At 43.8% G+C, this 27,907-nt stretch overlaps 1 protein-coding gene across 1 annotated transcript in view; it reads right to left on the reverse strand.

The window, feature by feature from the left end:
- The window catches only part of LOC126298148 (Down syndrome cell adhesion molecule-like protein Dscam2), a 560,143-nt gene extending 535,263 nt beyond the window's left edge, over nucleotides 1-24,880 (reverse strand). The window contains exon 1 of the mRNA XM_049989461.1: nucleotides 24,703-24,880. Within this exon, the coding sequence (XP_049845418.1) occupies nucleotides 24,703-24,880 (178 nt within the window). The remainder of the gene's footprint in view (nucleotides 1-24,702) is intronic.
- Nucleotides 24,881-27,907: the final 3,027 nt, after the last annotated feature.

Here is a 27,907-nt window from a genome sequence, read left to right on the forward strand (position 1 = left end):
TAAGGAATACTCCGTGTCTTTATAGTCTTTCGCGGTGACATTCGTCAATAAAATGTTCTCGGTTTACAAGCAGCGTAACTTCGAATAAAACACTTGAGCTTTCGATAACTGTCACCGCCATCGTTATCGGGAGTTAAAATCGCTGCCAGGGCTGATACCGTGGTCTACTTATATATTTTTAATGGCAGTGTCTGGAACCTTCCAGAACGGCAGGAGTGACACAACGTCCAGACTAACCATTATGTCATTTTGGCTTATCCTTATTTTTCTGAGGGTCTTAACGAATCATTCTGTATCTTCAGCAATCCATAAAGCCTGAGGGTCTGACGGCCCGTGACATTAATTTTTTCGTTACTGCTTCTGGCATACCGGAGTCCTTCATTAACTTCCTTGTTTTTCCGACTATAATCTGTGTTGGATCGCGACTAACCTTACGGTATGTATCATCTTCTACTAAATGTAGCACCTTTAGGGGTAGTCTTCGGTGTTCAAAACTACAGTGGCATTTTCTACGTCGGCTGGCAAGACTACCAAATCCTCATCACGATGTTAACTAGCAGTTAGTCTTGAAGTTGAGTCTCTTTTCACGAGACTGCCGGTACAAGACACGCTGGATGTTTTGGCCCAATAGTTTCCACCTGAGATCGTCAAGCTGTTCCGTCATGTCTTAACGACAACGTACTTTCTGCAGCGCAACGAACTTTTTGAGATAACGGATGGCATAGCCATGGGATCCCCACCGCCTCCAGCCGTAGAAACATTTTCATGGAACAGTTTGAGGCGCAAGCTCTGAACTCTGTGAGGTTGCGTCCATCTTACTTACTACAGTACGTTGTCGACACTTCTTTGATATTGCGCCTTGGTAAAGATGCACTGCGGCAGTTCGTCGACCACATGAACGTGTCCATCCCAACATGAAATTTATTGTCGAGTTGGACAGGGATGGCAAGCTTCCGTTCTCGGATGTTTCAGTTGAACGGAAGGAAGGAGGCTGGTTGTTCATTCACTGTATAGGAAATTTACACACACTGACCGGTTTTGGAACGCCAACAGTTTTCAACACCGTGTAAACAAGGAAGCGGTCCTGAACACATTAGCACACAGGGAAAAGATTATTTATGACAACGAGCATCTAGAGTCTGCATTTGGGCATTTGAAGCGCGTGTTCAGAGAAAATGGTCACAGCAAGGGAGAAACTGCAAAAGCTTTCAAGTCCCACCGATGAAAGACGCGGAAGAGGCGAAGAGACGAAGCCAGCAGCACTCCTGTGGAGCAACTACTAGCTAGGTAAGAAGCCGGTTGAAGAGACATGGACTGAGACCAGAGCTCCAGCTCGCCACCAAAATAAGAGATATGTTACATCCTGTTGGAGACAACATAGGTCTTCGCGTTCCTAGAGTGTATGATGTCCTCTGTGAAAGTGGTAGCATTTACATAGGTCAGTCTATTCGCACTGTTTCTGAGCGTTGTACAGAGCATTCACGACATATAAAACAAAGGGAATATGAGACGTCGGCCGTGGGTAACATTGCTAGGAAACGGGCATAAAATACAGTTTGAAAAGACGAGGGTTTTGGCTCAAACACCGTCATACTGTGATTCTATTACAAAAAAAGCGACCGAAATTAGAATGAACAGCAGTAGTTTTAGTAGAGACCAGGAGTACACACTTAGTAGAGCATGAGGGCGGGCTTTGGACATTGTGCGAAAGCAAAGACGTACGCTTGGCGCTTGTAAGGACACGGGCGCGACGGGTTCTTATAGCTCTCATAGCGCTATTACACACGTCTCTACCACGGTGTTCTGATCATACGACTTCTTAATTGTGGGACCTAAATTTGACAATTTTTTTAGTGTTACTATTTTGTACAAAAACTGTCCACATTCAGTCTCCAGATCGCTTTTATTTATTTCCTCGTGACCGCTTTCAGCTCAGCTGTTCATATTAATTTCTATTGCACATTTTTTTAAAGTTACAATTGTTTCAAATTACAGATGGTTTGAGATTTATGTCTAGAAAGCTTCAAAATCCTTAAGAAATTAGTTAGTGCTCAGCAACCGATCAACATACCATTTGTTACAGTTGTAGAGTGACCTGTCGGATATGGAACTGAAAGTTCACAGTTACTAATTTATTTAGGGCTTTTAAGCTCTCTAAACGTAAATCTTAAATCCTCTGAAATTTGAACCAAACGTAATTTAAAAAAAATGTTTATAATGGATCAGAAGATGAGCAGCTGACCCGACTCTGGTCACGTGGACAGTTTTGTATAAGTAATGATCGGGAGTTATCTCAGATGAAAATGTGACTACTTTTGGTTTATTATATACGAATGATGATATGGAAGTCTTTTCCAGAGTAAAGTGCCAACAGGGCAAAATGGTATCTCGTCCATGCCAAGAACTGAAGCACATTTTCTTCTCCTTGCAATCGGGCAGCGTTACCTTCCAGCCCGACTTCTGACGGGAGTAGTACCCATTTCTCCTAGGTGGGTGGACGTGACTATCAACTGCTCTCACTGAAATAGATGCTACTCGGTCTCTCGCCACGTTTGTTTTAGAAACGCGAAAAACAATTTTAGCAGAGGAAGAGGAATTCATGCTGGAATATACTTTTTTATCAAGTACATCTCCTCTAGTACGAGTTTATAACTAGGAAAGGGCAAAGAAGAGGCAATGAAAACTGCTTTAAAAGAAGAATCTTCAGCCAGTTGATCTACTGTTTTGTTTTGATGTGGGCTGAGACGAAGGAGATGTATGGAAAAGGCTCCTCTTTAGTAGTCTTGTCGGCGGGAAGTACAGCTGGTCGTAGCTACACAGCGAGAGCAATTAGACTCAGGCTCGCAGACATTTAGCACCATACAATCGGTGAAACAATTATTTTGTATGTAATGTACTACTACTATATAGTATACACAACTGCCGAAAACTTGTTTCAGTTATTTAAAAATCTAGCCAGATACTTTTTTGAAGTAAAGCAAGGGAATTAAATATACCAAGTTAACAGGAATAAATCAGAGACCGGCAGCTACAACAAATTTACGTGGGCTTGCTAGTCCATTCAGAAGCACTAGGCCGTTCGTAACCCCGAGACGCTGCTGCTTTTATCTTTATTTTGTTTTGAAGACGTATGACTACAGAGTATCCAGGACGAAATCTTGATGCCTTCAAGCAAGAAGGTGAGTAGGAAGAAATTTATAAAAGATTGTATGTATAGCTTTAGGAATCGAAAATGATTACTCGGTGAGCACAGTGATCTCAACTAAATATCTGGTCGTGCTCAAATAAATTTTGAAATCAGTTGTTGCGCCACAACTGCAATGGGGTGATGAACTGTCCTGTCTCAATCAGCAGAATGACCTCGAAGAGAGAGAGAGGGAGTCATTAGCCTGAAGTCCAGGCACTGTTGCACAAGAAGGCGTATTGAAAGTGTACGAGCACTCATTCAGGTGGCTGACGAAGGAGAAGACGGCTGCCAGCGCCTCGTAAAGGCAAAATTAAGAACTCTTACAGCTCCAGCAGGGCACTGGAGGAGCTGAACATGCAAGAAGCCAGAGAAAATGAAGTCTTCGCCGCCAGTTGGCGATGGCCTGTCGTTCTAGCCTGCTCCAAGTTCTGGGGTGGCAGTGCTGCCATTGGAGATATACTAGCCCACCAGCTTATAGAGGATGTTTGTTTTAACTTGAGACAGCTAAATATCTCGAAAATGTTGCATCGTAGGAAAAAACGTTGTAGGTGGAAAGTTAGTATTAGTATTAGGGATACCTTTCTGTGCTACAATTGACCGTCTCCTAACCAACCCTCCTGCGGGCTGGGATAAGCTTTGTATTTTCAAATGGGTACCCCCCCCCCCCCCCCATTTTTATGAATGGCATATTCGGTTGGTTTGTTGGTCTGTAAAGTAAACGGACTAAGCTGCGTGGTCATCAGTCCCCGGCATATTCGGATTTTACGTGGTATGCTCAAACAATTGTTTTCCATTCGTGGCAGATGAAGCTGTAATCGACAAATATCAAGTGTGGCTGTTGTTACAATTAAGAACCTAAGCATTCGATTCAAAATTTTATTTAAAATGCGCCGCGCGGGGTAGCGCCGTAACACGTTTCGCGCGGGTCCCCCCGTTGGAGGTTAGAGTCCCCCCTCGGGCGTGTGTGTGTGTTTTATTCTTAGCGTAAGTTAGTTTAAGTAGTGTGTAAGCCTATGGACCGATGACCTCAGCAGTTTGATCCCATAGGAATTTGCCACGAATTTCCAGTTTTTCATTTAAAATGTAAATATAAACCTTTGTGTTCTGTTATTCAAACATTACTTGAGTGTTGCAAATGTGATTGTCTCTCTCTAATTGGTATAACACTATGCAAGGGTGTACGGCATCTGCCGCGCGGAGTGGCCGAATGGTTAGAGCCGCCATGTCACTAACTGCGCGGCCTCTCCCGCCGGAGGTTCGAGTCCTGTCTCGGGCGTGGGTGTGTGTTGTTCTTAACATAGGTTAGTTTAACTTAGTTTACGTAATGTGTAGGTCGAGGAACCGATGACCTCTGCAGTTTGGTCCCTTAAGAACTCACACATATGTGAACATTTTTTTGTAAGGGCATCTCCTGGTTAGCCCCTTTTACGATTTGTCTTCTTGAAGCTCTGTCTTGGGCATGGTGACTTACTTGCTGCAAGCTCATCCCAGTCAAGCTCCTAATCTGGTCTATACACTCTAATGATGCTCCTCCTCTAGGTCTTCTACCGTCGCCTTTTCCCTCAGGCATCGTTTATTCCATCCCTCTTTGATTCTGGCAAATATTTTAACTGATTTTGGTTGACAAGAGTCGATAACCTTGTTCTGACGACGAGCTTCCTCAGGATCGGTTTTGTTTTAGTTTAAGACCACTAAATATCTCGAAAACGACGCATCGTACGTAAAAAAAAAACGAGCTGCTGCTTACCATCTCTGAGCTATATTCCACCTTCAGCGGTACGTAGGTCTATTACACTTGTCACAGAGTGCAACAAAGTTCTTCAAAGCCGACAACTACCAATAAATATATTAATGATACACTCCTGGAAATAGAAAAAAGAACACATTGACACCGGTGTGTCAGACCCACCATACTTGCTCCGGACACTGCGAGAGGGCTGTACAAGCAATGATCACACGCACGGCACAGCGGACACACCAGGAACCGCGGTGTTGGCCGTCGAATGGCGCTAGCTGCGCAGCATTTGTGCACCGCCACCGTCAGTGTCAGCCAGTTTGCCGTGGCATACGGAGCTCCATCGCAGTCTTTAACACTGGTAGCATGCCGCGACAGCGTGGACGTGAACCGTATGTGCAGTTGACGGACTTTGAGCGAGGGCGTATAGTGGGCATGCGGGAGGCCGGGTGGACGTATCGCCGAATTGCTCAACACGTGGCGCGTGAGGTCTCCACAGTACATCGATGTTGTCGCCAGTGGTCGGCGGAAGGTGCACGTGCCCGTCGACCTGGGACCGGACCGCAGCGACGCACGGATGCACGCCAAGACCGTTGGATCCTACGCAGTGCCGTAGGGGACCGCGCCGCCACTTCCCAGCAAATTAGGGACACTGTTGCTCCTGGGGTATCGCCGAGAACCATTCGCAACCGTCTCCATGAAGCTGGGCTACGGTCCCGCAAACCGTTAGGCCGTCTTCCGCTCACGCCCCAACATCGTGCAGCCCGCCTCCAGTGGTGTCGCGACAGGCGTGAATGGAGGGACGAATGGAGACGTGTCGTCTTCAGCGATGAGAGTCGCTTCTGCCTTGGTGCCAATGATGGTCGTATGCGTGTTTGGCGCCGTGCAGGTGAGCGCCACAATCAGGACTGCATACGACCGAGGCACACAGGGCCAGCACCCAGCATCATGGTGTGGGGAGCGATCTCCTACACTGGCCGTACATCTCTGGTGATCGTCGAGGGGACACTGAATAGTGCACGGTACATCCAAACCGTCATCGAACCCATCGTTCTACCATTGCTAGACCGGCAAGGGAACTTGCTGTTCCAACAGGACAATGCACGTCCGCATGTATCCCGTGCCACCCAACGTGCTCTAGAAGGTGTAAGTCAACTACCCTGGCCAGCAAGATCTCCGGATCTGTCCCCCATTGAGCATGTTTGGGACTGGATGAAGCGTCGTCTCACGCGGTCTGCACGTCCAGCACGAACGCTGGTCCAACTGAGGCGCCAGGTGGAAATGGCATGGCAAGCCGTTCCACAGGACTACATCCAGCATCTCTACGATCGTCTCCATGGGAGAATAGCAGCCTGCATTGCTGCGAAAGGTGGATATACACTGTACTAGTGCCGACATTGTGCATGCTCTGTTGCCTGTGTCTATGTGCCTGTGGTTCTGTCAGTGTGATCATGTGATGTATCTGACCCCAGGAATGTGTCAATAAAGTTTCCCCTTCCTGGGACAATGAATTCACGGTGTTCTTATTTCAATTTCCAGGAGTGTATATTGAGAGATAATTTGCACTTAGGATTGCCCTATGTAAGAATAGCTGAAAACTTTAATACCACTAATTTCAACCCAATAAATGAGGGGAGGCAGACATGGACCCAAGCAGCTCAACCCAAACCGCACAATGTGCCGTGCGTTAACAGCTTCCTAGTAGGCTCTGAATTGACATGTAAGATATGGCAGATATTCTGAATGCGCTGCACAAGTGGATTACATTGCATTGCCCACAGTAATACTGAGGCGCCGAAAGGTAAACGATCCTTCACATTCTCGCTTCCCACGCCCGGGTTCCCGGGTTCGATTCCCGTCGGGGTCAGGGATTTTCTCTGCCTCGTGATGACTGGGTATTGTGTGATGTCCTTAGGTTAGTTAGGTTTAAGTAGTTCCAAGTTCTAGGGGACTGATGACCATAGATGTTAAGTCCCATAGTGCTCAGAGCCATTTGAACCATTTTTTGATCCTTCACATCACGCGATAAAGCAACCTTGAAGATATATGGCGGTCATCCAAATGATTTTCTGGCGGTGACTTCAAATGTTAATGATTATTTTAACAACTTAGACATCTAAGCGTTAACTATGTGGTATTATTATTGTTAATTATATATTATGGTATATTATTATGTTATACACTTTCGTTTTCATTACCTACATATTTGTAATGCTGTATTGTTAATTTACGTGAGGTACTCGTATTTGGTGATGTGTGCTATACGATACATGAACTTAGTGACACAAGGAATAAGCCATGAAGCAAAGATGAAACGTAAAAATTAAGTTTATTTGAAATAAAATGTTCGACTATGGACGTAGAACCTACTTGTTGATTTACAGTATTCATTTATTAAATTATTATTTCGTTGATCTGCATTCTGATATAGTACTTTTGTTTCTTCCGAAATGCTAAGAATGCGTTTGCACTAGAACAGCCTGACATAGTTTATTTACCGCAGGAGACGGTTATCACACGTGTCTCAGCGGCAGACCTGAATGTATGCTACCAGAATAAACAGGTAACGTATCGGTGGCTGGTTTCACTGAACTCATCAACAGTGTGACAGTATTAGAAACAACAGAATGAAGTTTCCATTACTAGTCTGTTTCTGCATATTTTGAAGAGATTTTACAAAGCTGATCTGCATGGATTAATTTGCCACTTGCGTTAGTTTCTGTTGTTTGAAAGGAATAAGGTATCCCTTGCAGCGACAGGTCTCGATGATGATGCACTTAGGGCCAAATGAATTAATTACGCAGTGTAACAAATTGCAAGGTCATAAAACTTTTTTTTGAAAACGTAGGCGTTCTTTTTGTATTTCAACCTCCCTGAATTCTAAAATGAGACTCAAAACATCGTGTCACCCACAGTTTTTGCACAACTTACATACATCTGGAGTAACGATAATATATACGTAAACACCATATGAAACACAGAAGCCGCGCATCGCTTTCAACTAATCAACACTTGCCCCTCTAGCGGGACACAACGAGCCGTCACATTGCAAATGAGCGCTGCCTGTCCGTCACTGTGTTGTGTATGTGGAAGGAAGTACGTGCTAGTCTTAGTGTACAATGTCTAAACGAGCTCTGCGAATTCTCCTAACAGTTTCTGTCATATTTGTGGTGAACTTGTGGTGGAAAAAAGACCGAACAAACATTACTGCTTTCGTGAGAGAGATCAACAACGCCTATTTTGATGAGAAACTAGGCGACATCAGTAAAGCATGGACTCCACAGGGCGTCTGTGTAGAGTGTGTAAAGATTCACGACGGTGGGCGGCAGGAAAGAATGAGTCACTAAGACTGGGCATCCATATGGCCTGGTGGAAGCAACACAAAACACAATCGTATCGACGACTGCTATCTCTGCTCTTGTAAGATTACCTGTCTCAACCAGAAAAACAGGACGACTATTGAGTATCCGAACAACATTCGCCTCAGTGGTTCGTCCTGTAACACATGGGCTGGATATACTTACACCTGCCGACACAGACATTAGATACGCACGACTGTGATGACAGAGATACTGTGGAGGAGATGGATGACACTGACTCTAAAGTAGGCACAGATAACTGTCCTGTTCTGTTCATCCAGCCAGATCGAAATGACTAAGTCAGTGACCTGCGACTGATGAAGAAAAAAAAGCATAGCTCCTAGGGTAAAGACTGCATGAAAGACATTTACTAGCAGGTTGCATTTCTGTTACATTTTACAGAAAAAGGAACTTGATATTCACACAATAGTTTGCTCACGACTTTTGAGTGTAAAGCAGTGATGTACTAGGTGTGTTGAGTCAGTTCAACATACTATCCGCGCCAGCTAAGTGGAGACTTTTTATTGACTCATCTAAAAGAAGTGTGATGGCAGATCTGCTGCACAGTGGTAACATGTAAACATCGATACCTATCGGCCATTTTGTACACCTGAAGGAAACATATGACAACATGAATGTGCTCCTTACTAGCATTCATTATGAGGATATGAGGATCACAACTGAATGGCGTGTGGTGATTTGAAAGTGTTAGGTATGCTTCTAGCACAACAATCAGGTTTGTCAAGTTCGCTGTTTCATCTGTGAATGGGACAGTTGGGCTTGTGACAAACATTTGGAGCAAAACCAGTGGCCTTGAAGGTTGGCGTTGGTGGCAGGAGACAAAAATATCAAGTGCGACCCCTTTAGTGGAGAGAGAGAGAGAGAGAGAGAGAGAGAGAGAGAGAGAGAGAGAATACTCTTGCCACCTCTGCACTTCAAACTGCGCGTGATGAAGCAGTTTCTCATGGCATTACCTAAGTGTGGCAGCTGTTTCAAATACCTATGTACAAGTTCCTGAACCTGTCAGAATCTAAGTTGAAAGAGGGCGCATTCACTGGTTCTGATAATCGGAAATTAATGCTAGATGAAAGATTGCTTCATTCGTTGAATGCTGTGGAGCGAGAAGCCTGTACTTTTAAGTGTGTGGTGCGAAACTTCATGGGAAATAACCACAGCCCAAAGTATATCGACATAGTTGAGAACATTCTAACGAAATTCAAAATACTGTTATGCTCTATTAGTTTGAAGCCACAGTTTTTAAATTCATACCTTGACAACTCTTTACTTATTTTTGTTAGGTGTAATTTTAATAATGTCCAATTTAACTTTTAACTTATAACTTAAATCCACATCTGAACCATCTGCTTCTTACTCCAACCAGTTATTTGACAAATACACGAAGGTATATTCTGGAATTCTAATACGTATATAATTTTCTTCCTATAAAATACTGGTTTTATAGCTTTAACTATCAGCTCTTATCCCTCATGCAGTTCTTCTAAGCGAGAGCATTCGGGGATAATAATTTTTCCTCGTATCTACTCCATGAGGTTATTGTTAAAGCTTTCCACGCCTTGCTGTGTGTACGTCGGCAACTCTTTGGCTTCATATTCTTGCGGGATTTCTGTACAGAACTTTAAGTTTACAACCTTTGCTAACGAGTTGCCATTAAATGAAGTTACTCCATTAGTTTTAAACTGGGCAAATGGCTGTTCTGTTGCTAGGTGGACAACACCCAGCTCAGCACACTTAGATAGAATATAACCATCATTTTAAGCCGATCCAAATGGGAATAGAGCTTAATAAACACATTTTTCGTGTATTCCTTAATATAGGAAACGTTCTCGATTCCACTGATTTCGGCCAGAACACTAACACGTGACCAGTTTCCACGGCTGTTAACAGTAAATGCCAGTATTTGGTATTCCCCCTTCATAGTCAGATTTTTCCATACAGAATGTTTAAATACGTACATAAACCTGACCTGCACATCGGCAATAACTTCTTCCTTTTCCAATTGCAGCTTATATTCTTCCTTTACAGCAGTTGTCTTCTCCAGTTTCCTTTTCTTTACCTCGAGGTCCTCAATTTCCAATTTTTGTTACCGTACACTTAATACATTAACTGAAACACAGTTATAGACTGAGAAAAATAAGTTTCTCCTGGTTTAACATAACACTTATGCGTTATACTTATATTGTCTTTGTAGGAGTCAGAGTTAAGAACCTCCACATAGTTTACAGGTAGATAGTTAACACTGTATGCAGACAGAGAATAACTAGTAAGCTTTTCTCGGTGCTGAGAGCCCGGCCGACTTACTTGCACACCAGTCAATTTTCGGGTGTTCTTTTTACCCCAGTAGACAAACTGTAGAACGTTGTTAAACACCACACAGCAAGTGTTCTGTAAATTATTAGTTAGCTGACACCACATGGATGCAATTGGCACAGAGTAAAGTGGAGCACATTGTAAATACTACTTGTTGGTGTCTAATACACTTAAACAGCTTTGCACTGGGTCGAACACACGATCAATTCTCTAGTTGTATATTGTAGCCTCCAGCCTGGCAATGCCATGTTCCTTAGCCAAAGAAGACGTAAAAGTTTCCTGTAGTCGCGTGTCTGGACACTTTATAAAATCTATAAGATGGTTGCCGATAACTTTGTTTACTCCTGGACTTGTGATTTGACATATAAATTTGTTATACACCTTTACCTTACTATTGGAGCTCATTCACGTTAAACGGTCTATTCCAGCAGTTTCATCAAAAATGGTTTAAATGGCTCTGAGCACTATTGAGCTTAACATCTGAGGTCATCAGTCCCCTAGCACTTAGAACTACTTAAACCTAAGTAACCTAAGGACATCACACACATCCATGCCTGAGGCAGGGTTCGAACGTGCGACCGTAGCGGTGGCGCGGTTCCAGACTGAAGTGCGTAGAAGCACATGGCCACACCAGCCGGCTGCTGTTTTATCGTTGTCCACAATCACATTGCTGCTTCCTGATGCTCTCCTTCCATGCAGAAGTCGTGGGTTAATACACTCCTGCAAATTGAAATAAGAACACCGTGAATTCATTGTCCCAGGAAGGGGAAACTTTATTGACACATTCCTGGGGTCAGATACATCACATGATCACACTGACAGAACCACAGGCACATAGACACAGGCAACAGAGCATGCACAATGTCGGCCATAGTACAGTGTATATCCACCTTTCGCAGCAATGCAGGCTGCTATTCTCCCATGGAGACGATCGTAGAGATGCTGGATGTAGTCCTGTGGAACGGCTTGCCATGCCATTTCCACCTGGCGCCTCAGTTGGAACAGCGTTCGTGCTGGACATGCAGACCGCATGAGACGACGCTTCATCCAGTCCCAAACATGCTCAATGGAGGACAGATCCGGAGATCTTGCTGGCCAGGGTAGTTGACTTACACCTTCTAGAGCACGTTTGGTGGCACGGGATACACGCGGACGTGCATTGTCCTGTTGGAACAGCAAGTTCCCTTGCCGGTCTAGGAATGGTAGAACGATGGGTTCGATGACGGTTTTGATGTACCGTGCACTATTCAGTGTCCCCTCGACGATCACCAGAGGTGTACGGCCAGTGTAGGAGATCGCTCCCCACACCATGATGCTGGGTGCTGGCCCTGTGTGCCTCGGTCGTATGCAGTCCTGATTGTGGCGCTCACCTGCACGGCGCCAAACACGCATACGACCATCATTGGCACCAAGGCAGAAGCGACTCTCATCGCTGAAGACGATACGTCTCCATTCGTCCCTCCATTCACGCCTGTCGCGACACCACTGGAGGCGGGTTGCACGATGTTGGAGCGTGAGCGGAAGACGGCCTAACGGTGTGAGGGACCGTAGCCCAGCTTCATGGAGACGGTTGCGAATGGTCCTCGCCGATACCCCAGGAGCAACAGTGTCCCTAATTTGCTAGGAAGTGGCGGTGCGGTCCCCTACGGCACTGCGTAGGATCCTACGGTCTTGGCGTGCATCCGTGCGTCGCTGCGGTCCGGTCCCAGGTCGACGGGCACGTGCACCTTCCGCCGACCACTGGCGACAACATCGATGTACTGTGGAGACCTCACGCCCCACGTGTTGAGCAATTCGGTGGTACGTCCACCCGGCCTCCCGCATGCCCACTATACGCCCTCACTCAAAGTCCGTCAACTGCACATACAGTTCACGTCCACGCTGTCGCGGCATGCTACCAGTGTTAAAGACTGCGATGGAGCTCCGTATGCCACGGCAAACTGGCTGACACTGACGGTGGCGGTGCACAAATGCTGCGCAGCTAGCGCCATTCGACGGCCAACACCGCGGTTCCTGGTGTGTCCGCTGTGCCGTGCGTGTGATCATTGGTTGTACAGCCCTCTCGCAGTGTTCGGAGCAAGTATGGTGGGTCTGACACACCGGTGTCAATGTGTTCTTTTTTACATTTCCAGGAGTGTAGTAGGCAGTCGCACATCTCCTTTTTATTAAAAATTCCCGCGAAGTCTTGCGTTATGTCTAAATCCAAATGGTAATAATAGTCTACAAGTAGCTGCTGTAATATTCCAGGAAACTCTTCCATTAGAACATCCAATTTGACGACCGCTAATTCCACTTTATATGATATAGCTACAGGATTTTTATATTTCTTCGAAATCATTTCCAGTGCTTCCTTGCCGATTTTGTCCAATATTCCTCTTCTTGTGACACTGTAGGTTCCATCTAGGAGAAATGGTAGTTTCGCCTTGACACCATGTCTTGCAGTGACGAACTTGGAGAATTTACTATGTAAATAATGGTTAAATGAGCTACACATCTCCTTCTTTAACATTACATATCGTCTCTTCTGATGCCATGACGTCATCCAAGATGGCGGCCTGTAGACTTAGCAACAATGCATGACATCTTCCAATATGGTGCCCGTGACGTCATCCAAGATGGCGAATTTTGGCAGGAAGATAGGTCAATCTGGCTACTGGCAACAATGGAGAGTGGGGTGGCAGCCCCTTGTTCCACTGCTACACCCTATCAGAGGAAAACCAGGGGCTGTGCCATGACAACTAAGAAAGCACAGAATGAATGAGATTGCTACATGTATTGTACCAGATGCATACACCTTTTCACTGTGTGCATAGTTCAATATGTTGTTGTTTTAAACTTCGATCTTACTTCTGCATGATTGGTCTGCCATATACACTGAAGGAAAAAAATTGCAACACCAATAGCTAATGAATGTACAGTAACGAAATTTCGGGAATGCATTTGTCTAGGTAACATTTTTAAGTGATTAACATTACAAGATTATAGGTTAACGCAAGCCCATAATAGGACACTGCAAATGTGAAATGCTGGTACATTAATACTCTGTGTACCCGCCAGAATGTTGACTGCAAGCCTGCAAACGTGCATATATTGTGTTGTACAGGTGCTGGATGTCAGTTTGTGGGATGGAGTTCCGAGCCTGTTGCGCTTGGTCGGACAACACAGGGACGGCTAATGCTGATTGTGTAAGACACCGGATTTGTTGTATGATGATGCTCCGTATGTGCACGACTGGAGATAGTTCCGGTGATCGAGTAGGCCAAGGCAACACTTAGAAACTCCGTTGAGCATGTTGGTTTGCAATAGCGGTATAGAGGCGAGCGTTATCCTGTACGAAAACAACCTCTGAAATGCTCCTCGTGAATGGCAGCACAACAGGTCAAATCATCAGATTGACGTAGAAATTTGCAGTCAGGGCGCTTGGGATAACACCGAGGGTACTGCTGCTGTCATACGAAATCGCACTCCAGACCATAACTCCAGGTACAGGTCGGATGTGTCTAGCATGGAGACAGGTTGACTGCAGTCTCCCAACTGTCCACCTCCTAATCAACACATGGTGATCAGTGGAACCGAGACAGAACCAGATTTCGTCGGAAAACGCAACACACCTCTACCCTGCGCTTCAATGAGCTCTCAATTGACACCACAAAGTCGCAAATGGCGATGGTTTAGGGTCAGTGGAATGCACGCTACAGGGCCTCTGTCCCGGAGCTATCCTTGCAGTAACCAATCTGTAACAGTTCATTATGATGCATATGCAGTATGATGCGCCAGAACCATAAGCCGAACACGATCATCTTCCCTCTCGGTAATGCCATGTGACCGATCGAAACCCGGTCTTCTTGCGACTATACATTCTCGTAACCACAGCTGCCAGTACTCATTTAAAGTGGTTACATTCCTGCCAAGTCTTCCTGCAATACTGCAGAAGGAACATCCCCCTTCTAGTACTCCAATATGCTCCTTGGCTACCTATAAAATGACCCTTTTCAAACTCAGTGAGGTGTTGATAGTGGCGTCTTTGTCTCCTTAAAGGCATTCGTGACTAACATCAACTCAGCACGTCCTATCGCAAAGGTAACTAACGCTTACGACCGCTACAGCGCTTATTTAAAGCAAACCTGGTTATCATCCTTATAGTAGAGCTACTAGCACTATTGCCGGCCGCGGTGGCCTCGCGGTTCTAGGCGCGCAGTCCGGAACCGTGCGACTGCTACGGTCGCAGGTTCGAATCCTGCCTCGGGCATGGATGTGTGTGATGTCCTTAGGTTAGTTAGGTTTAAGTAGTTCTAAGTTCTAGGGGACTGATGACCACAACAGTTGAGTTCCATAGTGCTCAGAGCGATTTGAAGCATTTTTGAACTAGCACCATTCTTACGCGGCCGACTCGAAAACTGAATACAAATCTTCTTTCAGATATAGTGTCACGTCTACCAAGTTTCGCTTATGTCGCACAACTCATTTTTGGTGTTGCGATTCTTTTCCATCGGTGTGTATGTACTATTTAAATTTGTAACATTAGTGTTAGCAAAGTATACTGTTGGTACCAAAACCGTGGGCGATACGACGTGACGAGAATCATTTTCGAGTCAGGAAGCAGAAGAACATTAAGAGTACCTAAATTTGCGAAAGAAAGTCCTTTCGCTGTTGGACTGTTATCTGTTCATTAGTGGCGAATATGCAAAGTACACTGAGGTGACAAAAGTCATGGGGCAGCGATATGCACATATACAGATGGCGGTAGTATCCCGTACACAAGGTATAAAAGGGGAGTGTATTGGTGGAGCTATCATTTGTACTCAGGTGGCTGAAGTGAAAAGGTTCCCGACTAATAGTAAACAGTCCGCCAGCAGCAGTGGCTGAGCGGTTCTAGACGCTTCTGTCTGGAACCGCACGACCGCTACGGTCGCACGTTCGAATCATGCCTGGGACATGGATGTGTGTGATGTCCTTAGGTTAGTCAGGTTTAAGTAGTTCTAAGTTCTAGGGGACTGATGACCTCAGATGTTAAGTCCACCTCCAGAGACAACCAAAATTTACATAAATCTGCAAGAGAAGCGCATTCTGCGGACAGCACTGACCACTGTAACGACGTTTAACGCGGAATGGGAACTGGAGCTAGACGCATGAGATACTCCCATTTCTCTCCTGATACCCACATTTGAAGCTCATAGGTTCTTCCTTCTATAACCAGGGTTGCACCTTTTAAAACCCTCCTTGTTACCTACCTTGATACCTATTTTGAATTTTCAGCTTTTAATCTACTTTAAATCAGCCCCCTTTTCAGTCGATTACTTCAAGCCGCCATGCATCTGAAAGAGTTTTATCATTTTCAGTCCCCATCTGTAAAGATTTCTTGAAGAAAGATTTCTGATATTGAACCTCTCCGTCTCATACTTTATTCAGTCAAATAATTTTTTCCATCAGTTTTGATATGAGTGAATCCTACTTAAGCTTTTTCCTGCTTTACAGATCGACCACGATGCAGTTTTCAAATGTTCCTTAGCCAAAGAAGACGTAAAAGTTTCCTGTAGTCGCGTGTCTGGACACTTCATAAAATCTATAAGATTGTTGCCGATAACTTTGTTTACTCTTGGACTTGTGATTTGACGTATAAATTTGTTATACATCTGAGGTCATCAATCCTCTAGAATTAGAACTACTTAAAACTAACTAACCTAAGGACATCACACTTATCCATGCCCGAGGCAGGATTCGAACCTGCGACCATAGCTTCAGCACGGTTCCGGTCTGAGGTGCCCAGAACTGCTCGGCCACAGCGGCCGGCGATGCAGTTTTATGAATTATTATATTTGAAACAAACAGTGACATAGATATTTTCCTTTCCCTAATTTCTATGCTTTGCACGAGCAAAACTTGAGCCAAAGTTACGTCTGTGGGGAAATCTACAATCGTCACAATTTTATGATCTGCTTCTTGGGTTGCATCATTTGTTTCTTGCTTCAGCATGTCATTTCATGTTATCGTTAGTAAAATAATCATTTACAATCTATAGTGTTTATTGAATTTTTATAGATATGTTTGTTTATAAAGTTGTATAGAACGTCTGAAGTTTTCTCACCGTAGTAGTAGGTACAGGTTACTGTAGAAAATGTGCCGGATTTCTCCAATTTGGTGAAATATAGATGTGATAGTCCTTGCAATTCCTTACAATACTAGGAGAAAACCACTGAGTACATTCTAAGGTGGACCAACGATATTTTCAGGACACTTTGATAATGGACGGACTGATGGTGGGAATCCTTAACTTAGGTTTTTCTTTTGTTTCTTTTCAATAGGATAGTGATTTACTTTAAATTTATGAGTCCTGTCATAAAAAAATATTTTTGTTTGTAGTTCGAGTTAAGCTGTTGTATGTTTAACTCCTGAAGTAAAATTAGCTGTGGATTTCGTAAGATCACCAAACTATTCTAAGAAAGTAATTTATCTGATTCACTTCATATATTAGCTAATATTAGTGTACAAAGTAAGAGTTTAAAACTTATTAAGTAAGAACTTTTTTTATAGTTCCAGAAAGTCTACTGATCCACAGTAAACATTTATTATCATATTATATCAGCAGCCCATCCGCCCCCACCCGCCCTCACAACAAAAGGAATATTTATTTTACAAGGAAAGCTGTACTCCAGGCGCAGTAAAATAGGGGACCGCGGGGCGTACGTGGCTCGCCAACGATTTTTGTGCGGCCAGCCAAGACTGTCATAATTTTTATTCTACAATTTATATCTCTTCTGAAACGTAGAGTTAACTAACGCATGCGATCATTTTATAAGGTGGGACCTTCCTCTAACCTCTGCTTCCAAAAAGTGGCCCACGAGCCAAAGCTATTGCCCACCTCTGCTCTAACCCGATATTTGTCTACATGGTGGGATATTAACGCACATTTAGTGTCCTCGCCGGAGTTTGACATCGAGATCGAGATAGATGCACTAGCGTGGACCATCCAAAGTTCTTTGGTTCCGCGTTCGTACTGCGCGCAACATGGACGTCGCGTCAGATGGACAGACCCTCTGGAGGTGTAAGCTGGAACGAAAGTGTGCTCGTTTCAGAGGGCGTCCGATCGCCGACGCTATTTTCGTACATCAATGATCGCTTGCTCTTCATTTTCATCTCCGTTTGTTATTGTGTCTTTGCACGCTGTTGACGATTCTTGTGTCTCACGTTTTGGATTACTCATTTTTCGTCTGATCTTATTTGTGTATTGCTTTCACCATCCACCGCTCGGTCCTTATGGCGACTCGCTGTTTCTCAGAAGCCGACTCGTGGAACTTCCACGCCAGTGTAATACGTCACTAAATTATGGAAGCTCTTAATGAACCATACGTTATGCACTTCAGTCCATAAACTATGCAGAGAAATAATGTCGAGATGTACGTCATCATGCTGTCGCACACGGTCATGGGATGATGCAGATAATGCAGAGCAGATCAGAAGCCGTCCTATCATATTTCACACGTGCTAGGTAGGGGGAACTTCCGATTAATGTGTTGGTCAGCTGATTTGATTAACATCTTGGTGACTGCGATGGGTTATATCATACTGTAGTGTTGGAAGAGCACGCCTTTGTGCTAACGACAAAAATGTGCTGGATGTCGTTTTGGATGTATTATGCACAGTTTAGTGCTCCTTTAACTGAAAATAGAGGTATGTGGTCACTGAAGAGGAAAAATCACACAAAGCTGTAAATTCAACTAAATAGTTAGTGATTGCAATCATGAATAACTTTATTGGAACGATTACACAGATATTGTTGTGGGTAAAGCAAACCAAAACGGCGATTTATTGGCAAAACATGTAGAAAATGCAACAGATCTATGGTCAAATAGCTCTAAGCACTATAGGACTCAATATCTGAGGTCATCAGTCTCCTAGACTTAGAACTACTTTAACCTAACTATTCTAAGGACATCACACACATTCATGCCCGAGGCAGGATTCGAACCTGCGACCGTAGCAGCAGCGAGGTTCCAGAGTGAAGCGCCTAGAACCACTCGGTCACAACTGCCGGTGCAACAGATCTATTAAAGAGACTACTTACATAACGCTTGTCGGCCCTCTTCTGGAGTACTGCTTGCGGTGTGGGATCCGCATCAGATGGGACTGATGGAGGACATGGTTAGACACTGGACTCGCATTCGGGAGGACGACGGTTCAATCCCGCGTCCGGCCATCCTGATTTAGGTTTTCCGCGATTTCCCTAAATCACTCTAGGCAAATGCCGGGATGGTTCCTATCAAAGGGCACGGCCGGCTTCCTTCCCCCCCTCCCTCCCTAATCCGATGAGACCGTTAACCCCGCTGTCTGGTCTCCTTCCCCAAACAACCCAACCCAATCCCTAGTCCTCTACCTATAACCCTGATGGAGGACATCGAAAAATTTGAAAGAAATGAGCCCTTTCTGTATTATCGCTATATAGGGGAGAGAGTGCCACGGACGTGGTACGCGAATTGGGGTGGCAATCATTAAAACAAAGGAGGTTGCGTTGCTACAGGTTCCTCTGGTGAAATTTATTACAATCACCAACTTTCTCCTCCAGTTGCGAAAAGAGTCTATTGGCGCCTACCTATACAGGGTGTTATGAAAAGGTACGGCCAAACTTTCAGGAAACATTGCTCACATACAAATAAAGAAAAGATGTTATGTGGACATGTGTCCGGAAACGCTTAATTTCCATGTTAGAGCTCATTTTAGTTTCATCAGTATGCACTGTACTTCCTCGATTCACCTCCAGTTGACCGAACTGAAGGAAGGTAATGTTGATTTCGGTGCTTGTGTTGACATGCGACTCATTGCTCTACAGTGCTAGCATGAAGCACATCAGTACGTAGCATCAACAAGTTAGTGTTCATCACGAACGTGGTTTTGCAGTCAGTGCAATGTTTACAAATGCGGAGTTGGCAGATGCCCATTAGATGTATGGATTAGCATGGGGCAACAGCCGTGGCGTGGGATGTTTGTATCGAGACAGATTTCCAGAACGAAGGTGTCCCGACAGGAAGACATTCGAAGCATTTGATCGGCGTCTTAGGGAGCACGGAACATTCTAGCCTACGACTCGCGACTGGGGAAGACCTAGAACGACGAGGACACCTGCAATGGACGAGGCAATTCTTCGTGCAGTTGACGATAACCCTAATGTCGGCGTCAGAGAAGTTGCTGATGTACAAGGTAACGTTGACCACGTCACTTTATGGAGAGTGCAACGGGAGAACCAGTTGTTTCCGAACCATGTACAGAGTGTGCAGGCACTATCAGCAGCTGATTGGCCTCCACGGGTACACTTCTGCGAATAGTTCATCCAACAACGTGTCAAGCCTCATTTCAGTGCAAATGTTCTCTTTACGGATGAGGCTTCATTCCAACATGATCAAATTGTAAATTTTCGCAATCAGCATGTGTGGGCTGACGAGAATCCGCACGCAATTGTGCAATCACGTCATCAACACAGATTTTCTGTGAACGTTTGCGCAGGCATTGTTGGTGATGTATTGATTGGGCCCCATGTTCTTCCACCTACGCTCAATGGAGCACGTTATCATGATTTCATTTGGGATACTCTACCTGTGCTGCTAGAACATGTGCCTTGACAAGTACGACACAACATGTGGTTCATGCACGATGGAGCTCCTGCACATTTCACTCGAAGTGTTCGTACGCTTCTCAACAACAGATTCGGTGACCGATGGATTGGTAGAGGCGGACCAATTCCATGGCCTCCATGCTCTGCTGACCTCAACCCTCTTGACTTTCATTTATGGGGGCATTTGAAAGCTCTTGTCTACACAACCCCGGTACCAAATGTAGAGACTCTTCGTGCTCGTATTGTGGACGGCTATGATACAATATGCCATTCTCCAGGGCTGCATCAGCGCATCAGGGATTCCATGCGACGGAGGGTGGATGCATGTATCCTCGCTAACGGAGGACATTTTGAACATTTCCTGTAACAAAGTGTTTGAAGTCATGATGGTACATTCTGTTGCTGTGTGTTTCCATTCCATGATTACTGTCATTCGAAGAGAAGTAATAAAATGAGCTCTAACATGGAAAGTAAGCGTTTCCGGACACATGTCCACATAACATATTTTCTTTCCTTGTGTGTGAGGAATGTTTCCTGAAAGTTTGGCCGTACCTTTTTGTAGCACCCTGTATAGGGAGAAATGATCATCCTCTTTTTTCTTATTTCGCTAGTGTATAACAAAAGCAGATGACATTTATATGTAAGTTTGTTATCAAAGGTGGAATGTAGTTAAATGAAAGGAACTAGCACTTGTAAAAATAATACCACTTGCCATTTCTATACTCTGTATATAACAGTTATGTTTCATTCAGAATTTTAATATGTTCAGTTCCCATGTATCTGAATTAGAACACGAGGTCTATCGTACAAATTTGTGTCCTTGTCGAGAGAGCGATTTTAGTTACTGCGTAACTTCTCTGTCAGGATACCTCCTAGGAGGGGCACGACAGGGAAGCAGTAGTGGAGAAGGGAGTGATACAGGGTTGTAGCCTATCCCCAATGTTACTCATTCTGTATCTTAAGCAAGCAGTAAGGGAAACAAAAGAAAAAAATTGGAGTAGGAATTAAAGTCCAGGGAGAAGAAATAAAAACATTGAGTTTTGTCGATGACGTCATAATTCTGTCAGAGACAGGAGAGGACTTGGAAGAGCAGTTTAACGGAATGGACAGAGTCTTGAAAGTAGGATACCAGATGAATATCAACAAAAGCAAATCGAGGATAATGGAATGTAGTAGAATTAAATCAGGTGAGTGACTTAAGGTAGTAGATGAGTTTTGCTACTTGAGAAGCAAAATAACTGATGACGGTCGAACTAGAAATGATATAAAATGTAGGCTGGTAATGGCCAGGATAGCGTTATGAAGAAGAGAAATTTGTTAACATCGAGTATGGATAAATTTCTTAATATCGAGTACGGATTTGTGTGTCAAATAGTCCTTTTGACAGTATTTGTACGGAGTGTAGCCATGCATGGAAGATAAACATGAACGATAAACAGTTTAGACAAGAAGAGAATAGAAGCTTTTGTTATATGGCCCTACAGGGGAAGGCTGAAGATTAGTTGGGTAAATCACGTAAATAATGGGGAGCTACGGAATAGAATTGGGGGACAGAGATATTTGTGGTACAACCTGACTAGAAGAAGGGAACGGTCGGTAGGAAACATTCTGAGGCCTCAAGAGATCACCAATTTAGTACTGGAGGGAAACTTGGAGAGTAAAAATCGCAGAGGGAGATCAAGAGATGAATACAGTGAGCAGATTCAGAAGGACGTGAGTTGTAGTAATTACTTGGAGATGAAGAGGATTGCACAGGATAGAGTAGCATGGATAGCTGCATCAAATCAGTCTTTGGACTGAAGACCACCACAACAACAACACCCCCCTAGGATGAAGAGGCCACCATATGTCTCGAAATAATACCTCCTATTTCTTCTAATGGCGGTATGATCGTCATGGAAAACCATTTGTTGGTTGCGCAGCTGAAGATCAGTTACACTACTTAATGTTCAAAAACACAGAAAAAGAAAGCGAAGGTGATAGAGGGTCAATGGGGCTGTGTAAGCTCCCAACGGGACACACAGAGTGGAGAACGAAGCTGACGTTCGGCGATAGGAGTAGCCTGTGTCACGTCTCGGCTGTCGCCGTCCCACGCCTTCCACCAGAAAGGGCGTACAAAGTAGACGACCTATCGTAACTACGGAAATCATTGCAGAAGGATGAGAAACTGCTTTGGCGCTCGTTTTCCATAGCGACCATTCCTACCGTAATTTCTTCACACCTGAGAAAACTACTTTTATGTTGGCATCTGAGCAGGACTCCTGCAATCATTCAATATACATGTTTAACGTTTTGAAAAGCAACACACACGTAGTATTTAAGTTATTGTATCGCAATGTAAACATAAATTTACAACACAATCGTATTAAAAATTGTCCTGGCCTTCTTAATACATAAAAAGAATGTAAAAGACTATATATTCTCAAGACTTTCAAGCAGAACATACGAAGACACTTGTAGGCAAACAGCATCCAATGATGAGCAGAAGTTGCACTACATGACCTGCAGCGTTTTATGTGTTCGGACAGTAAAGAAAGATGTGACTGAACATCATCTTCACCGCAGTCGCTCAGTGAAGATGGGAGCAGACCAGTACGATGTAGATGCTTCCTTTAACAGTTGTGGTTGATGTGGGGTGCCTTGTAGTGTTCGTGAGTCTTCTCGAGCATCTATTTTTCTCGTACCAGAAGTCAGCACTAGATTCACTTTGGCGTAATCTTCGCCTTTATATCTGCAATTTTCTTGCCATTCTGTGTTCCACTTCCCCTGATTGTTAATTTAATGACGTTTAAAAGATCGGCAGCTGGCAATGTACATGATACTGCTTTGGATAGCTTGTCTGCTGTTTCATTACCTGTAAGGCCACAGTGTTCTTTTTCCCAGTACATTGTAACTTTTCGATTCGTAGTGGTGATTTGTAATATCAGAGTCCTGACGTAATATGCTACTAGGTGGTTTGATCTCACGCTGAGCAGATGACTTGACCATTCTAGTGGTGATCTAGTATCAGAAAGGATGGCGAACTCCTAGCCCATGTTCTTCTGGGCTTATTAAAGGCCTGGTAGTATAGCCGAAATCTCTGTTGCCATAATCGATATTTCCTTAGGTAGCTTGAATTTAATTCCAATATGACAGATGCTATCCCAATAAGCACAACGACATTCATCTTCGTTCTTCGAAGCGTCGCTATAGAAGAACCTTGTGTTGTCGTATTTGGAGAAGAACTCTGTCAAAATGCAATTAGTTGAACAACCGCTGTCAGAGCCCAGATCAAATACACATATAATTCCCGTATACTGGTACGGTAATCTTCAACGCAGAGAAATCTTTGTGCAGACAGGTTTCTTTTGAGAAATGGATTAGTATCCATGTATGCGGCAGCGAGAGGATAAAAGACCTTTACTGAGCCAATATCTGGACTTGAAATACAGCCAAGTTTAGGTATAATTGCCACGTAATATCTGACCTTGTGCTAACGGCGACCGTTTTAGTAAAAAATTTACACTCACGTTTTCGCGACGTAGATGCAGGGGAGGCTCATTTGATTAGACTAGAAGAGCCCAGAATTGTTTGTGTATCAGGGTGCGCTCTAGCCAATCTTGCATTTTCAACGTTCTTTGTTTCTGGTGATATTTAATAAATCCACGCTGCAGCAATTAAACAAGAGGAATTCTCTTATTTTGCCAACTACGGTGGCTTGGGCTTCCATTTAAGTAACTTCTGTGCCAGTACTTGCCACCTCACAACTCACTGTGACGGTTTCACCTAGGATATTAACATAAGGGTCAAAGAACATTGTTACTGTAGGTTTCTTTAATTACGTCAAATAGATGAGTTTTGACATATTACACGAACTTTTATGACATTCCTTCCATATTTGAAAACATATTTCCTTTGGCTAGTTTTAAGAATTGGCAGACACATCTGCTGATAAGATCTTCCGTTGGTGTCTAGTAAGTCCAGAAGAATAAGCTGAGACCAACAAAAAATGGTTCAAATGGCTCTGAGCACTATGGGATTTAACTTCTGAGGTCATCAGTCCCCTAGAACTAAGAACTACTTAAACCTAACTAACCTAAGGACATCACACACATCCATGCCCGAGGCAGGATTCGAACCTGCTACCGTAGCGGTCGCGCGGTTCCAACTGTAGCGCCTAGAACCGCTCGGCTACTCCTGCCGGCTGAGAGCAACAACGATATGCAGTACAGTTAATATTTCAGTTTTTCCAGCAACTGGCTGACGCTGCACCGAACTTACAATCACCCAAGGATTGCTAGATGTTAATAAGCTGGTGACTGCGTCGTAAACGGAAAGTAGAACCTAATACTGACTACTTAGAAAGTAGTAATTATCTTGCCTTCTTATGGTGAATTGGGATAAGGTTTAAAACTCATTAATAATCCCTCAGGAAAACAAAAACTGTCGAAGGATCAATTATGCAACTAGGTCTAAAAGTCTGAGAAGCTTTGTTTAGTAGATTACATACCTCCATCGGTGGAAGGATATATGTTCAAAACGGAGTCCTGTAGCCAGGAGGTGACTGTGATGAAGTCCTTGACGAAGCTGGGAGCGACGCATTTGAGCAGCGCGTTGTTGTCACGTATCACTTCAGGACTGGAAACTGCCACCGTGAAGCTCTGCATCACCACTGTGGAATAAAACATGATGTTAGCAAAGGTGTCAACCCTTTTTATAATTAAAAATATAAAAGTAATTCTGCAGCCCTAATTGGTACATCAAACACTGGATACGTCTTCGCAAAGAGCTAAATTCAATCGCTGTCCAGCTCTGTTGCCTTTGATTTTTCATTGTTTTCCTAAATTCATGCTGAAGTTTACTGAGAGAGTCCCTTCGGATATAAAGGTAATTTTACTTATAAAATCTGTCTTACCACAGATTTTACGAGGGGCGTTCAATAAGTAATGCAGAACATTTTTCTTCTCGGCCAGAGAAGATACTCTGAAAGGGCTATTCTGTTTGATGTCCTCCTCATGGTACAAGCGTCAACTGTGAAATGTATTGTGCTACCCTCAGGAAACTGAAAAAAAAAAACAAGTTCAACGTGTTCGTCGCCATAAAAATGCAAACAAACTTCTTCTTCTCCATGACAACGCAAGGCATCACACAGGTCTGCGTACCCGAAGCAGCTAAAAAAATGTCGTTAGACGGGTGTTCCTCATCCACCCTACAGCCCGGATCTCGCACCTTCCGGCTTCCAGCTGTTTGGCCCAATGAAGGATACTCTCCGCGGGAAGCAGTCCGAGGGTGGCTGGGAGGTTATTAATGCAGCAAGACAATGGCTCCGACGTCGACGAGTAGAGTGGTACCATGCGGACATAAAGGCTTTCCGGTAAGGCGGCGTGTGGCCGCCGCATTGGACGGAGATTTTATTCCAAAATAGGGTTTTGTAGCCAAAAGAGTGGACAATTCTATGGTGTATTGGAATCCTGAAAAATATATCAACCTACTTTCAGTAAAAATGTGTTATTGTAATTTATGCACGCACCTCGTAGATTAACCAGGAACAGGTATAGGAGAGATCCGATCGTGAGTAGCTATCATCTATTGTCAACTGCGCTGGAGGAGCGAATCGTTATGGCACTGTTCTCCTGGTCATTAATGGCAGATTGCAAACTATATTCACTGCTTATCCAAAGAAGTCACCAGTGCTCTTCATGAAGTAATGTGCTTTCCGTTTCAACTTTTCCATCCAAAAAAAAATCTGTCTTAGATTGTTCTTATGGAGGCCAGACGTGCTGATGGCTGAGCAACAGAATCAGACATGTGTTACTTGAATCATTTACTGTACCATCTAAGCATCGTCGACCAAGGTAGCAACTTCAGAAAAAGCGAATAACTTCGTGTGTGAGTGGTATCGGTTAAGAATCATGGATACTAGCAGGTGTAACGTCTTGTACACAGCCACATACGCTTTTATTTTGACAGGAAAATGTGCATTAATGGTACGAATGTTTGTTCATTGTCCTCAGCTCACCACAATACTTGTAAAGGCGATTAGACAGTAATAATAGGTACAAGTTGAACAATGATATCCGCGTTTGATGCCTCAAACAATAGACTATTAAGGAATAGTTACAGCGGCTATACTTGTCCCATGTACGAAATTAGTTTGTAAGTTCGGTAAATTTCCGTGTAAGAGAGGTGACATTTGATACACCCCATCAGTGTTTGAAACTATAGTTATTGTCAGTGTTTGCCTACATAATTTTCGTAACACCTTTTTTGAAAGTTTCAAACAGATGTGACACTTAACTTGCGGAATACGTGTGCAAGAAGAGGGTGGATGAGTACCCTGGAGAAAAGGGGAGAAAAATCATCTTGCTTGTCAACAACGTGTGGGCGGAACTTAACCAAAATGTTGTTTATGATGTAGACGCCTGTTGCTTGTTTCGCCAGTCGGGTCAACTGTAATGCAGAATGATGATGCCTGACGACAGTAAGACTTATGACTTAAGGGGCATATATTTGGTAGGTATTGGCAAACTAGGTACTGCAAGTTAATTGGTTGATTTGGGGAGATGACCAAACAACGAGAGTATCGGCCCATCGGATTAGGGAAGGAAATCGACCGTGCCCTTTCGAAGGAACCACCCTGGCTTTTGCCTGAAGAGATTTAGGGAAATCACGGAAAATTCTAAATCAGGATGGTTGGACGCGCGTTTGAACCGCCGTCCTCCCGAATGCGAATCCACTGCACTAACCACTGCGCCACTTCACTGGGTAGGTACTACAAGAAGGGCTTCTAAAATCAAAAATTTCTTGTCAAGTGCGTGCTTGTTTTGGTATAGGAAGAGAAGGCGTTGTATGACAACAACCCACGTTACTAATAAATAATGTAACTGGCCACATCAGTAATCAAATTTGGTCAATTAAATGTAAGTAGACGTGCTGCCCTAATTTTTCATAACGCCAGAGAGAGTAAGGAAGAGAGAGAGAGAGAGAGAGAGATAGTATTACGGTAGGACATGTGGAGCGCACTCTAACAGCCCCCTTTACTACCTCCATATGGCCATATTGCACATATAGCGCTCCGAGCCTCACGTCAACGCACTGGCCATGCACAACCTGCTTGTGAAACAAACTACAGATGTAACACCTGTGTAAAAGTCCCTCAAACAATACTCTCCTTCTCACAAAGTGTTAACAAACACCTACGAATGCAACCTTGATATTTTCGTTAATTCCATGTGAATGTTATTGTTTTCCTCTTCATGATGGTGTATAGTAGCTAGGTTCTCATTCTTTAGCATAATTGTTGTAGTGGTAACTGCTATCAGCTTAGTTGTAACCCAGCTTATGTTAAATTGTTTAGAATAAAAGTGGTATTTTTGAATTATATTTTTGCAACTGAAGTAGCTTATTCTTTTCTTTGCTGTTGACTAGAAATGATGTATTCATCTGCAATTTTTATAATTAATAAATGCAATTAATTCAAATTAGCTTCTCAAGCTGGCCAGTGTACTAACTCATAACAACACAAATTAACTTTTGAAAGCGTACCCGAAAAACTGATCACCATAAGTACTTGCAGCCCAACGACTCCATCTGGAGTTGAGAGCATGATCGTTATCATACAATAGAGGGAGAAAGGAATTCAGACAGTTATCAAACAATTTCGTTCGAAGGGTTTGACAGCTGCACATGTCAGATTAAAACTGAACTGGACGAAG

Source organism: Schistocerca gregaria, chromosome X (assembly GCF_023897955.1).
Source record: "Schistocerca gregaria isolate iqSchGreg1 chromosome X, iqSchGreg1.2, whole genome shotgun sequence".
Taxonomy (NCBI): Eukaryota; Metazoa; Arthropoda; class Insecta; order Orthoptera; family Acrididae; genus Schistocerca; species Schistocerca gregaria.